General features: G+C 54.2%; 1 protein-coding gene across 3 annotated transcripts; it reads left to right on the top strand.

The window, feature by feature from the left end:
* The first annotated feature begins 4,712 nt into the window (after window positions 1-4,712).
* On the top strand, window positions 4,713-8,013 carry ETV2 (ets variant 2). Of its 3 annotated transcripts, XM_011984861.1 has the most exons (8): window positions 4,713-5,130; window positions 5,407-5,499; window positions 5,602-5,685; window positions 5,953-6,033; window positions 6,263-6,318; window positions 6,459-6,882; window positions 7,375-7,487; window positions 7,794-8,013. In XM_011984861.1, exons 1-8 carry the CDS (start codon window positions 5,088-5,090, stop codon window positions 7,992-7,994), a joined length of 1,095 nt encoding a protein of 364 aa, XP_011840251.1. In that variant the 5' UTR covers window positions 4,713-5,087; the 3' UTR covers window positions 7,995-8,013. The 3 variants fall into 3 exon arrangements, with proteins under 3 accessions (XP_011840251.1, XP_011840252.1, XP_011840253.1); XM_011984862.1 differs by lacking the exon at window positions 5,407-5,499; XM_011984863.1 differs by lacking the exons at window positions 5,953-6,033; window positions 6,263-6,318; window positions 6,459-6,882.
* Window positions 8,014-14,378: the final 6,365 nt, after the last annotated feature.

Here is a 14,378-nt window from a genome sequence, read left to right as displayed (position 1 = left end):
ACCCAGGCAGGGGCTTCTGAGCCCTTCCTGTGCACCCATTCCCTCTTCAAACCTTTTCCACACATGCCGAGTGCCGCCCACTCCAGAGGAGAAAGGGGGCGCCAGTGGCAAGGGTTGAGCCAAGCTGAGGCCCACACCTGTGTCCTGGCTACCTCCTGTGTTCTCAGCACTAAGGTAGGAGATCTTCTAGGCCCTTCCCTTCTGTAGCTCACAGCCTTCTAGGCCCTCCATCCAGCAGACTCACCAAGGGTCTGAACAGTGCTTGGGGACACAATGGTGACTAAAAGTCCTGGGCCTTGCACCCTTAGAGCTCAAGGTCCAGTGGCAGAAAATAGGCTCAATGCCCTGACAGTAAGAGCCCAGAGTGGTCAGGGCAGGATGGGGGCACCCAGGGCACTGACCTGTGGGTGAGGGGGCCCTTCCTGAAGGAACTGTCCACCCCCAAGTCTCCTCGGGCTTTCCAGCTTCTCCAGTCTGCCACGCCCAGCCAGCTCGCCATGCTCTAAGTCTCGGTGGGCACCTCTGCATCTCTGTCTCTGTGGGTACCCCTCCATTTCTTGTCTCTAAGCCTCTATATCCCTTTTGGTCTCTGTTCTTTCCTTTGAAGCTGGGAAATGAAAAAGGAGGAGAGACCCACAGATGGAGAGAGAGAACAGAGACTCGGGGTCTGTCCCCCTCTTTTCCCAGCTCCAAGCTGGCCTCTGCCTGTCTGAAGAGGTGTCTGTGCAGGGACTTGAATGCCAGGCTGAGAGCTTAAGCTTTATGTAGAAGGCAGCAGCAAACCCCAAAAAGCTGAGGAAATTCAAGCAGCAGCAAGGTCCTAGGCAGCACAGATGTGTACTGGGCGCGGTGGCGCAGGCCTGTAATCCCAGCACTTTGGGAGGGCAAGGCACGCAGATCACTTGAGGTCACGAGTTCAAGACCAGCCTGGCCAACATAGTGAAACCCCATCCCTACTGAAAAATACAAAAATTAGTTGGGTATGGTGGTGGGCACATGTAGTCCCAGCTACTTGGGAGGGCTGAAGCAGGAGAATCGCTTGAACCCCGTAAAAGGTTGCAGTGAGCCCAGATCGCGCCACTGCACTCCAGCCTTGGTGACAGAGTGAGACCGTCTCCAAAAAAAAAAGCCCTGCGACCACCACTGTGGCTGGAAGTCTGGAAGGAGGCTGGGGCAGGGACCAAGCCAGAGGAGGGGAGATGGCAGGGTCTGAGTATGGGGAGGAGAGGGGGGTCTCCCAGGGACACAGCCATCAGAACCCTCCATTAGGAGGGAGCAGGTTGGGCAGGACTTTGTGGGGCATAAGTCGGGGGATGGACAATACCAAGGCCTCTCAGGGATGGAGGTCCCCCAGGAGAGGTGTCGAATTTCTCCTGTTCCTGTCTTGCCTGCCTTACTGCCCCCTCTCTGACGTCACATTTTCCAGTCCGGTCAGAGGCTGAGAGCCTCCCTCCCTGGCAGGAAGTGCCCTTTAGCCCCCTGCCACCTGGGCCAGACCACCCAGCCCCAGGATCCTCAAAGCCCCTTCCCCCCATCACTAGTCTTTCCTACCCCGACCCCCCTTGTGATCACTGCAAGTATAGGGGCATGGGAGGAGATGGGAAGAGAGGATGGCTCCAGAAAGGACGCTTCCAAATGCATGTGATTCTCACTCCCGAGTGGGAGCAGAACAGTGGGTACAGGTGGACATGCAGAGTGGGGCAACAGGCACTGCAGACTCCAAAAGGCGGGAGCGTGGGGGAAACTGAACGGTTACCAGTTGGGTACGTTGTTCACTATTCGGGTGCACTAAAGGCCCAGGCCTCACCGTGACATGTATCCAGTAAGGAATCTGCACTTGTACCCCCTAAGTGTTTTATCTTTTTTTCTTTTTAATGTACGTGAGTCTTCCTGAGAACAGGGAGAGACACACACAGAATGTGGCAGGCGGAGGTAGAGATGGCGCTGTGAGCAGGAGGCTTAGAGGCAGAGATGAGAACCATCAGAGACTGCAGTGGGAAGGGAGACGGGGAGAAAACCAAGAGACAGATGGAGACAGACAAGGAGATGAGATAGGAACACTCAAAGACAGATGGGGAGGGACAGAGATGTCAGAAGAGACTGGGTGACAAAGCCTCACTGGAGTCAGGCCCATGGCAACAGAGACCCAGCTTTAGAGACGCCAACCTGAAGAAAGAGGGCAGGGAGACATGGAAAGACAGTCAGACAAGAGGCCAGCTTCAAGGACAGGAAGCCAGGACTCCCTTCAGGCCCCCGCACTGGATGGATAGAGGGGCCAGTGATGCTCCAGGGCTCTGTGGCTCACCCCACACTGATTCCATCCCAGTCCCACTCCCACCCCATGGGACCCCATGGAGCCCAGTTTATTTTCTGTAAAACAGAAGGAGGAGCAGTGCCCCCCGATCTCCAGAAGAGCAAGTAGTTAATGATCAACAGGCTGCGTGGGGATTGAAAGATGCCTATATGCAAAAGTTACTTTTAATGGTAAATATTACGCACTTATTAAAATACAGCAGGATGGGCTGGGCACGGTGGCTCATGCTTCTGATTCCAGCACTAAGGCTAAGGCAGGTGGATAGCTTGAGGCCAGGAGTTTAAGACCAGCCTGGCCAACATGGCAAAACCCCATCTCTACTAAAAATGCAAAAATTAGGCTAGGCATGGTGGCTGACGCCTGTAATCCCAGCACTTTGAGAGGCTGAGGCAGGTGGATCACTTGAGGTCAGGAGCCTGGCCAACATGGTGAAACCCTGTCTCTACTAAAAATGCAAAAACTAGCCAGGCGTAGTGGCGGGCACCTGTAATCCCAGCTACTCGGGAGGCTGAGGCAGAAGAATCACCTGAACCTGGGAGGCAGAGATTGCAGATCGAGACTCCCTGTCAAAAAGAAAAAAAAAAGAATTAGCCGGGCATGGTGGTGTGCACATGTAATTCCAGCTACTTGGGAGACTGGGGCAGGAAAATCACTTGAGCCTGAGAGGCAGAGGTTGCAGAGAGCTGAGATCGTGCCACTGCACTCCAGCCTGGGTGACAGAGAGACTCTCTTAAAAAAAAAAAAAAAAAGGCTGGGCGCAGTGGCAAGCCTGTAATCCCAGCACTTTGGGAGGCTGAGATGGGCGGATCACGAGGTCAGCAGATCAAGACCATCCTGGCTAACATGGTGAAAACCCGTCTCTACTAAAAATACAAAAAAATTAGCCAGGCGTGGTGGCGGGCGCCTGTAGTCCCAGCTACTCAGGAGGCTGAGGCAGGAGAATGCCCACCCGGGAGGTGGAGCTTGTGGTGAGCTGCGATCGTGCCACTGCACTCCAGCCTAGGCGACAGAGCAAGACTGTCTCAAAAACAAAAAACAAAAACAAACAAAAAACTATAGCACGATGGGCACAGTCTGAAGCCAAGTTACCTGGGTTAAGGGTTGCAGACTTAGCGAATAAAAATATAGGACACTTGCAGGGCACGGTGGCTCACGCCTGTAATCCCAGCACTCTGGGAGGCCGAGGCAGGCCTATCACCTGAGGTCAGGAGTTTGAGAACAGCCTGGCCAACATGGTGAAACCCCATCTCTACTAAAAATACAAAAAAATTAGCTGGGCGTGGTGGCACTTGCCTGTAATCCCAGCTACTTGGAAGGCTGAGGCAACAGAATTGCTTGAACCCTGGAGGTGGAGGTTGCAGTGAGCTGAGAGTGTACCACTGCACTCCAGCCTAGGTTACAGAGCAAGACTCCGTCTGGAAAAATATTATATATATATACAGGACACCCAGTTATTGAATTTAAATGAACTATTTTATAGTTTAGGCATGTCCTAAATATTTCATGTATGTATGTATATGTTACATGTATAGCTGGGTTTTTTTTGTTGTTGTTTTTTTGCTGAATTATTTGAGCAAGTTACAGACTTTTTTTTTTTTTTTTGAGATGAAGTTTCACTCTTGTTCCCCAGGCTGGAGTGCAATGGCGCGATCTCGGCTCACTGCAGTCTCCACCTGCCGGGTTCTAGTAATTCTCCTGCCTCAGCCTCCCAAGTAGCTGGGATTACAAGCACCCGCCACCACGCCCGGATAATTTTTTGTATTTTTAGTAGAGACGGGGTTTCACCATATTGGACAGGCTGATCTCGAACTCCTGACCTCAGATGATCCACCTGCCTCAGCCTCCCAAAGGGCTGGGATTACAGGTGTGAGTCACCGCACCCAACCACAAGTTACAGACATTATAACATTTCATCTCTGAGTTCATTTCCTAAATGATATTTCATCCTGAATACCATTATCAAACCTAAGAAAATAATTCTATGATATTTCATATTCAGTTCATACTCCAATTTCCCCAATTGTCCTAAACTATTACAGCACGGAAGGCATGGGGTCTGGAGAAGGGCAGTGGGAGGATGTCTGCCTTAATTTCCCCCTTCATCAAATGAGAGTATGTATTGTACTTGCCTCATAGAAGGATGCAATGAAGGCGCATGGCACAGTTGGTTTCACACAATGAGCCCTCATTTAATGTTGGCTGTTATTGCTACTATCGTTATTGTTGAAATTGTTTTTGTCAATATTGTTATGATTGGCACTCCTGGGAAGCAGCCCCCAGGGGCCCGGTGGGGGATTGGGTCGGCCTTCACTCCTGCTCCACCCCCTGCAGTTACTCTGCCGATTGTGACGTCAGCTGACGCTGGGGGCGGGTGGGAGAATCTGGCCGGAAATCCCTCTTCCTGTTGCAGATAAGCCCAGCTCAGCCCAGCTGACCCCAGACCCTCTTCCCTCACTCCCCCCATGTCGCAGGATCAAGACCCTGAGGCAGAGAGCCTGTTCACCAAGTCCCCCGCCCCGCCCCCATCACCCCGTAAACTTCTCCAGCCTCCGCCCCGCCCTCACCCAGCCCGCTGTTCCCCAAGCCCCGCTCCAAGCCCACGCCACCCCTGCAGCAGGGCAGCCCCAGAGGCCAGCACCCATCCCCGAGGCGGGGGTCGCGGCTCGGCCCCGCCCCTGCCCCTGCAACTTGAGCCTGGCTGCGACCCCTGCTCTGACGTCTCGGAAAATTCCCCCTTGCCCGGGCCCTTGGGGGAGGGGGTGCATGGTATGAAATGGGGCTGAGACCCCCGGCTGGGGCAGAGGAACACGCCAGAGGTGAGCCATGAACTGAGGACTAAATGCCTGGGTGTCTGGGTTAGGAAGGACCTGGGGACTAGACTCCCAAGAGGCCAGGGGCCTGGACTCCTGGGTCTGAGAGAGGAAGAGAGCTGGGGTCCCTCACTCCCGGGACCAAGATTCTAGGCTCCTGGGGAAGGAGGGAGCGGAGGCCTGGACTCCTGGCTGTGAGGGAAGCCAGGGCTGAGGCCCAGACTCTAGGGCCTCCAAGTGTCACCAGCTCACCCATTGCCATCTGGACTTTTTCCGACCCAGAACACTCAGAAGGCATCGCATCCATGGACCTGTGGAACTGGGATGAGGCATCCCCACAGGAAGTGCCTCCAGGGAACAAGCTGGCAGGGCTGGGTAGGCTGCCAGGGCTGGGTAGGCTGCCGGGGCTGCCACAACGTGTGTGGGGAGGGTGTCCAGGTGGGGCCTCTGCTAACCCTAAACCCTTATCGCCTGCAGAAGGAGCCGAATTAGGCTTCTATGTCCCTGATGTGGCACTCCAAGGGGACACGCCGACAGCGACAGCAGAGACATGCTGGAAAGGTGGCTGCGGGCTGGGACCCCTCAGTGCTGGAAAAGAAGCGGGGAGGGTGGAATCCTAGGGAAAAGGGAGGAGGGGGGCGTGCCTAGGCTCCTGGGACTGGGTGGGGAGGGGCCGCGTGCTTGACTCCCTGAGGGTGAAGGAAAAGGGGGCGTGGGGTGCTGAAATAGGGGCTGGGGGGTCATAACTCCCAGTCCCTGACAAGTAAAGACCAGAGAGTGGGTAGTTGAGGGTTCTCTGTCATTGCTCACACTCCTCCATAAACTCAGGTACAAGCTCATCCCTGACAAGCTTCCCACAGCTGGACTGGGGCTCCGCGTTACTGCACCCAGAAGTTCCATGGGGGGCGGGTGAGTGTGGGGAGAGGCGGTGGGAGGAGGGGACTGGAGTCCCGAGGCACCAGGGCTGGAGGTGTAGACTCCCTGATCTTTGAGGACTGAGAACACCTGCGCTCTCAAGGTGGCATGGCCTGGATCAGGGACAGCCCGGCCCCAAGTGCCAGGGCTGAGAGCTTAGACCCCTAGAGTTTTTGAGGGTGCACCTGGGCTCCCCTCACTCAGGGTCCGTTACTCCTCACAGAGCCCGACCCTCAGGCACTTCCGTGGTCGGGGGACTGGACAGACGTGGCGTGCACAGCCTGGGACTCTTGGAGTGGCGCCTCGCAGACGCTGGGCCCCGCCCCTCCCGGCCCGGGCCCCGCCCCTGCTGCCGGCTCCGAAAGCGCCGCGGGCCACAACCTGTCTCTTATACACATCTAGATGTGTATAAGAGACAGGCCTGGGACTCTTGGAGTGGCGCCTCGCAGACGCTGGGCCCCGCCCCTCCCGGCCCGGGCCCCGCCCCTGCTGCCGGCTCCGAAAGCGCCGCGGGCCACAACTGCATCCCCGCGGAGGGAGGGGCCACCTTGTGGTCGCGCGCCCAGGCCGCCGGGAGCAACACCACCTGGGACTGTTCTGTGGGCCCCGACGACATCACCTACTGGGGCAGTAGCCTGGGCGGGGAGCCGCGCACGGACTGTACCATTTCGTGGGGCGGGCCCGCGGGCCCGGACTGTACCACCTCCTGGAACCCGGGGCTGCGTGCGGATGGCACCACCTCTTTGAAAGGGTACCAGAGTTCAGCTCTCACCATTTCCTCCGAACCGAGCCCGCAGTCGGACCGTGCCAGTTTGGCTCGATGCCCCAAAACTAACCACCGAGGTGAGAAGACCACAAAGACTGCAGGGAGGGCGAAGCTGGAGTCTTGAGCTGGGACCTAAGGGGGCGGGGCCCGAGAGACTGACAGCGAGGGGGCGGGGTTTAGGGACCATGGACTCGAGGGAGGAGGGGCCGGTGGCCCGCACTCCTCTCCTCCAGAGGGCTAAGACACTGGTAGTCTTATAGGGACCAAGAGAGTGAGGAGGACCCAGGCTGCTGGATTATATAAAACGAAAGCGATGAAGGCCCAGACTCCTGGGTCTCCGAGATGGGGAGGCCAAACTCCTAAATCTCTGAGACTGGGGTCCTGGACGCTTGAGTCTCCAAGACTGACTGTTGGGTCCCCTATATAGAGGGATTTGAACTCGTGGATCTCAGAGAAGGGGAGGATCCAGACTCCTGGGTCCCGAGTTGGGAGGACCCGGACCTCTAGATCATTGAAGTGGTGTGATCTAGGGCCGGGAAGACTGAGTGTCCCCTCCCTTCATCCCGCAGGTCCCATTCAGCTGTGGCAGTTCCTCCTGGAGCTGCTGCACGACGGGGCGCGTAGCAGCTGCATCCGTTGGACTGGCAACAGCCGCGAGTTCCAGCTGTGCGACCCCAAAGAGGTGGGGCAGCTCCCCCGCCCAGCCAAGTCCTGCTCCGTTTCCTCTAGTTCAATTTAGCCCCGCCCAAGGGCTAGGTTCAATCGCCTAGGCCTTGGCCCCGCCCCTCCCCGGCCCACTCGGGGCTCCGCCCAACCCTTCTCAAACCCAATCTCCCGCCTGGACTTCTGCCTCAGCCAACCCAGTCTCCACCCGGCTCCGCGGGGCCTCGCCCAGGTCTGCACTGCACACCGTCCCCAGGCCCGGCCCGCCCAACTATTGCCAAGCCCCGCCCCTTCCCACTCAGACCGAGCCCGGCCTCTGTCCTAGGTGGCTAGGCTGTGGGGCGAGCGCAAGAGAAAGCCGGGCATGAATTACGAGAAGCTGAGCCGAGGCCTGCGCTACTACTATCGCCGCGACATCGTGCGCAAGAGCGGGGGGCGCAAGTACACCTACCGTTTCGGGGGCCGCGTGCCCAGCCTAGCCTATCCGAACTGTGCGGGGGGCGGAAGGGGAGCAGAGACACAATAAAAATTACCGGTCAGACCTCTTGGCGCGTGCTCCTCTGCTGCATTCTTCCCGCTGATACTGACTACACGCGCTAGGGAGCCTAAGTGTGCAGCTCCACATGTTGGAATTTGGCCTCCCCACCTCGGAGACCCCAGGCGTCTGGGCCTTCATCTCTTTCCTCTCACATAATCCAGGAGCCTGGATCCTTGCTCCCTAAAAGACTGTAGTGCCTTAGTCCTCTCCTCCCCGAAGACCCTGGAGTGAGGGCCACCAGCCCCAAGTCTCTTAAGCGCCTAGGTCCCTAAGCCCCGCCCCTCGCTGTCAGTTTCCCGGGTCCCGCCCCCTTAGGCCCCGCCTCTCGACTCAGCCTTCACTCCCTCCGCAGTCCTCGCGGACCACCCACCTCCGTGGTTAGTTTTGGGATAACGAATCACCTACCTCCAGTGCTGGGCAATGACCAAAGGAGACCCAGACCCTTAGGGAGCCTGCCATGTGCCCGCCCTGTGATGAGAGAGGCAAAGAAACTAAACCCAAAGCCCATAGGGCCTACTGTGTGCCTGCCCTGTGTCGGGACTTGTAAAGGAATCAGACCCAATCATGAGAGTATATATGCTGTGTCCCCTTAAAGAGAAGACTCAGACTCCAAAAAGGGCTTACTGTGCTGTGTGTCCTCCCAGTGCAAGGGATTGTCAAGGAATTAAAACTAGTGCTTGCACCCCAACACCACTCACCCTTTCCCCACTCCAAGCTCGACACAGGACTCAGACCAACACTCTAAAGACAGCCTACACCATTCTGAGAGCCACTGAGCTCCTAAAGAGAGCCTGCTGTGTGGTCGTCCTGTGGGCAATGCTGGGGATAGAGCAGGGACCAAGACAGCCGTGGACCCTACCCTCAGGGAGCTCACAGTCCAGTGGGAAGACAGACCCATCACCAGAATGTTTTGAGCTGGGATGAGAAGACTCCAGGGGATCGAGGGAGGCCAAAAGGAGAGACCTGACCTAGCCCAGGAGGAGAAGGGTCAGGGGAGACTCCCTGGAGGAGGAGACAGCTGATTTGAGAAGTCAGGTAGGCAAAGAATGTTTCAGGCAGAAGGAACAAGATCAAAGGTCCAGAAGTGGACGATCTCATACCACTGCTCAAAACAATCAATGTGGGCCAGGCATAGTGGCTCACACCTGTAATCTCATTACTTTGGGAGGCTGTGGCAGGAGGACGGCTTGAGGCCAGGATTTCCAGACCAGCCTGAGCAACATAAGGGAGACCCCCATCTCTGTTAAAAAAAAAAAAAAAAAAAAAATTAAAAATAAATGTGGCTACAGCAGCAACAGGGACCAATTCATAAAGGATCTGTGGGCCATGGTGAGGAGCCCAGACTTTGTCTCCAGGGCTCCTGAGGAGCCATCGAGGGTTTTGTTTGTTTGTTTTTAGAGATGGAGTCTCACTCTGTCACTCTGGCTGGAGTGCAGTGATGCAATCTCAGGTTACTGCAACCTCCGACTCCCAGGTTCAAGCAATTCTCCTGCCTCAACCTCCCAAATAGCGGGAATTACAGGCACGCACCACCACACACAGCTAATTTTTGTATTTTTAGTAAAGATGGGGTTTTCACCATGTTGGTCAGGCTGGTCTGGAACTCCTGACCTCAGGTGATGCGCCCACCTTGGCCTCCCAAAGTGCTGGGATTATAGGAGTGAGCCACCATGCCTGGCCCCCATCAAGGTGTTTTAAGCAGGGAGAGGGATTTGGGTTTTAGGAAGATCTCATTGCAGGGGATGAATACATGCATGTAAACAGGTAATTCCACAAATAACCACAATGTTGATGGACACAGAATGTGTAAGAAGAGGTCCCTAACCCAGTTCCATCTGGACACTGCACCTAAGACGGTGTGGGAGAAGCTTTAGAGGCCAGACAGGGGAGGAAGGAAAGCAGTTCTCTTCCATAGCTCCCTCTCCTAGTCCCCAAATGCTTCCTTCATTTCCACAAGAAATTCTTGCATTCAGCAAATATTTATAGAGTACTTCCTGTGTACCAGGCACTGCTTTAGATACAATGGTGAATAAGGCAGACAAAAATTCTTCCTTTATGATGATTCTTTTCTATTGAGGGAGGCAAAAAGAGGTAAACATAATTTAAAAGAACAGATATAGCCGGGAGCGGTGGCTCACGCCTGTAATCCCAGCACTTTGGAAGGCCAAGGTGGGCAGATCACCTGAGGTCAAAAGTTCAAGACCAGCCTGACCAACATGGAGAAACCCCATCTCTACTAAAAATACAAAATTAGCCAGGTGTGGTGGCGCATGCCTGTAATCCCAGTGATTCGGGAGGCTGAGGCAGAAGAATCGCTCTAGCCTGGGAGGTGGAGGTTGCAGTGAGCCAAGATCGCACCACTGCACTCCAGTCTGGGCAACATGAATGAAACTCTGTCTAAAAAAGGACAAATTGGCCAGGTGGGGTGGCTCACGCCTGTAATCCCAGCATTTTGGGAGGCCGAGGTGGGCAGATCACCTGTTCAAGACCGAGGTCAGGAGTTCAAGAGATAACGAATCACCTACCTCCAGTGCTGGGCAATGACCAAAGGAGACCCAGACCCTTAGGGAGCCTGCCATGTGCCCGCCCTGTGATGAGAGAGGCAAAGAAACTAAACCCAAAGCCCATAGGGCCTACTGTGTGCCTGCCCTGTGTCGGGACTTGTAAAGGAATCAGACCCAATCATGAGAGTATATATGCTGTGTCCCCTTAAAGAGAAGACTCAGACTCCAAAAAGGGCTTACTGTGCTGTGTGTCCTCCCAGTGCAAGGGATTGTCAAGGAATTAAAACTAGTGCTTGCACCCCAACACCACTCACCCTTTCCCCACTCCAAGCTCGACACAGGACTCAGACCAACACTCTAAAGACAGCCTACACCATTCTGAGAGCCACTGAGCTCCTAAAGAGAGCCTGCTGTGTGGTCGTCCTGTGGGCAATGCTGGGGATAGAGCAGGGACCAAGACAGCCGTGGACCCTACCCTCAGGGAGCTCACAGTCCAGTGGGAAGACAGACCCATCACCAGAATGTTTTGAGCTGGGATGAGAAGACTCCAGGGGATCGAGGGAGGCCAAAAGGAGAGACCTGACCTAGCCCAGGAGGAGAAGGGTCAGGGGAGACTCCCTGGAGGAGGAGACAGCTGATTTGAGAAGTCAGGTAAGCAAAGAATGTTTCAGGCAGAAGGAACAAGATCAAAGGTCCAGAAGTGGACGATCTCATACCACTGCTCAAAACAATCAATGTGGGCCAGGCATAGTGGCTCACACCTGTAATCTCATTACTTTGGGAGGCTGTGGCAGGAGGACGGCTTGAGGCCAGGATTTCCAGACCAGCCTGAGCAACATAAGGGAGACCCCCATCTCTGTTAAAAAAAAAAAAAAAAAAAAAATTAAAAATAAATGTGGCTACAGCAGCAACAGGGACCAATTCATAAAGGATCTGTGGGCCATGGTGAGGAGCCCAGACTTTGTCTCCAGGGCTCCTGAGGAGCCATCGAGGGTTTTGTTTGTTTGTTTTTAGAGATGGAGTCTCACTCTGTCACTCTGGCTGGAGTGCAGTGATGCAATCTCAGGTTACTGCAACCTCCGACTCCCAGGTTCAAGCAATTCTCCTGCCTCAACCTCCCAAATAGCGGGAATTACAGGCACGCACCACCACACACAGCTAATTTTTGTATTTTTAGTAAAGATGGGGTTTTCACCATGTTGGTCAGGCTGGTCTGGAACTCCTGACCTCAGGTGATGCGCCCACCTTGGCCTCCCAAAGTGCTGGGATTATAGGAGTGAGCCACCATGCCTGGCCCCCATCAAGGTGTTTTAAGCAGGGAGAGGGATTTGGGTTTTAGGAAGATCTCATTGCAGGGGATGAATACATGCATGTAAACAGGTAATTCCACAAATAACCACAATGTTGATGGACACAGAATGTGTAAGAAGAGGTCCCTAACCCAGTTCCATCTGGACACTGCACCTAAGACGGTGTGGGAGAAGCTTTAGAGGCCAGACAGGGGAGGAAGGAAAGCAGTTCTCTTCCATAGCTCCCTCTCCTAGTCCCCAAATGCTTCCTTCATTTCCACAAGAAATTCTTGCATTCAGCAAATATTTATAGAGTACTTCCTGTGTACCAGGCACTGCTTTAGATACAATGGTGAATAAGGCAGACAAAAATTCTTCCTTTATGATGATTCTTTTCTATTGAGGGAGGCAAAAAGAGGTAAACATAATTTAAAAGAACAGATATAGCCAGGAGCGGTGGCTCACGCCTGTAATCCCAGCACTTTGGAAGGCCAAGGTGGGCAGATCACCTGAGGTCAAAAGTTCAAGACCAGCCTGACCAACATGGAGAAACCCCATCTCTACTAAAAATACAAAATTAGCCAGGTGTGGTGGCGCATGCCTGTAATCCCAGTGATTCGGGAGGCTGAGGCAGAAGAATCGCTCTAGCCTGGGAGGTGGAGGTTGCAGTGAGCCAAGATCGCACCACTGCACTCCAGTCTGGGCAACATGAATGAAACTCTGTCTAAAAAAGGACAAATTGGCCAGGTGGGGTGGCTCACGCCTGTAATCCCAGCATTTTGGGAGGCCGAGGTGGGCAGATCACCTGTTCAAGACCGAGGTCAGGAGTTCAAGACCAACCTGACCAACATGGTGAAATCCCTCTCTACCAAAATCACAAAAATTAGCTGGGAGTGGTGGCGTGCACTTGTAATTGCACCTACTCGGGAGGCTGAGGCAGGAGAATCACTTGAACCCAGGAGGAAGAGGTTGCAGTGAGCCAAGATAGTACCACTGCACTCCATCCTGGGCGACAGAGTGAGACTGAGTTTCAAGAAGGAGAGGAGAGGAGAGGGGAGAGGAGGGGAGGGGAGGAGAGGAGAGAAGGGCCAAATTGTGTAGATCATTTATAAGGACATTGGCTTTAGACTAGAAGTCAGACCCGTGTTCCTCTGACTGGGTGGACATACTGCAGAGGGCAGCTGGAAGCCAGGACACCAGGGAGTGGGCTGCTGCAATAGTCCAGTCTGAAGGTGATGGTGGCTTAAACCAAATGTGCTAGAGGAAGATTATGGATATATTTACAGGCAGAACCAACGGGATTTCTTGATAGGTCAGCTATCAGGTGTGAGAGAAAGATCGGAAACAAGGACAACTCTGTGGCCAGAAGGACAGAGTTAGCCATTTTCCCAAATGGAATCCTTTCTGCCAGACCCTTCATAGATCCAAGCTTTAACTCCTAACCCCACCTGCCTGGGATGCAAGACTGGTTCTTGAGCCCTTGGCCACTCAAATCTTGGTTAATCTGTGCTTTCAGAGGTTTGGGAAAAGATGGTAACCAGCAGGGAGGTAAAATCTGGGCATTCCTAATACCCTGACGAGTGACACCTAGGGAGAGATTGGTTCGTTTTCAATCCCCTAACAATTGGCGCTCTAATTATTTAATATTATAAGGGTAGGGATTTCTGTGTTTTGTGCAGCGTGCTTTCTCAACCCTTATAGAAGTGCCTGATGGCCGAATACAGTGGGTCACGCTGGTAATCCTCACGCTTTGGAAGGCCGAGGCGGGAGGATCGCTTGAGACCAGGAGTTCGAGTCCAGCCTGGGTAACATAGCAAGACCCCATCTCTACAAAATGCATATATATGGATCCAGGAGTAGTGGCGCGCACCTGTAATCCTAGCTACTCGGAAGGCTGGGGCGGGAGACTCGCTTGAACCCAGGTGGTGGAGGTTGCAGTGAGCTGAGATGGCGCCACTGCTCTTCAGCCTGGGCGACAGAGCGAGACCATAGAGTAAGACCCTGTCTCAAAAAATTTAAAAAGGGCCGGTCGCGGTGGCTCACGCCTGTAATCCCAGCACTTTGGGAGGCCGAGGCGGGCGGATCACGAGGTCAGGAGATGGAGACCACGGTGAAGCCCCGTCTCCACTAAAAATACAAAAAATTAGCCGGGCGCGGTGGTGGGCGCCTGTAGTCCCTGCTACTCGGGAGGCTGAGGCAGGGGAATGGCGTGAACCCGGGAGGCGGAGCTTGCAGTGAGCCGAGATCGCGCCACTGCACTCCAGCCTGGGCGATAGAGCGAGACTCCGTCTCAAAAAATAAAAAAAAATAAAAAAAATAAAAGAAAAAACATTTTTAAAGAAAAGAAATAACCGACACAGAAAAAGCGTTCAATAAACATTTCTTGCATGAATAAAAGTAGTTTCTCTGGGACATTTTTACCCGCACCCACCCTCCAGCCAGCCCAGGGATCTATAACGCTCTCTCGGACAAGACCCGGTAACCACAGGCGGCCGAGCCCCAGCCGCGCAAGCTCACGATTGGGCCAGAAGTGATGATGAACAAGCATTCAACTCAATAGAAAGTCGTAGTTCTCTTGC

This window comes from Mandrillus leucophaeus, unplaced genomic scaffold, assembly GCF_000951045.1.
Source record: "Mandrillus leucophaeus isolate KB7577 unplaced genomic scaffold, Mleu.le_1.0 Scaffold274, whole genome shotgun sequence".
In the NCBI taxonomy this organism is placed as follows: Eukaryota; Metazoa; Chordata; class Mammalia; order Primates; family Cercopithecidae; genus Mandrillus; species Mandrillus leucophaeus.
Note: the sequence above shows the minus strand (reverse complement) of the source record. Positions and strands in the feature narration are given on the sequence as shown.

Excerpts from the sequence above, each read along its gene's own strand:
- ETV2 (XM_011984861.1), top strand. The coding sequence starts at position 5,088 with ATGGGGCTGAGACCCCCGGCTGGGGCAGAGGAACACGCCAGAG. Across the intron at positions 5,686-5,952 it reads AGCAGAGACATGCTGGAAAG|GTACAAGCTCATCCCTGACA; the intron begins GTGGCTGCGGGC and ends CCATAAACTCAG. Across the intron at positions 6,034-6,262 it reads AGAAGTTCCATGGGGGGCGG|AGCCCGACCCTCAGGCACTT; the intron begins GTGAGTGTGGGG and ends TACTCCTCACAG.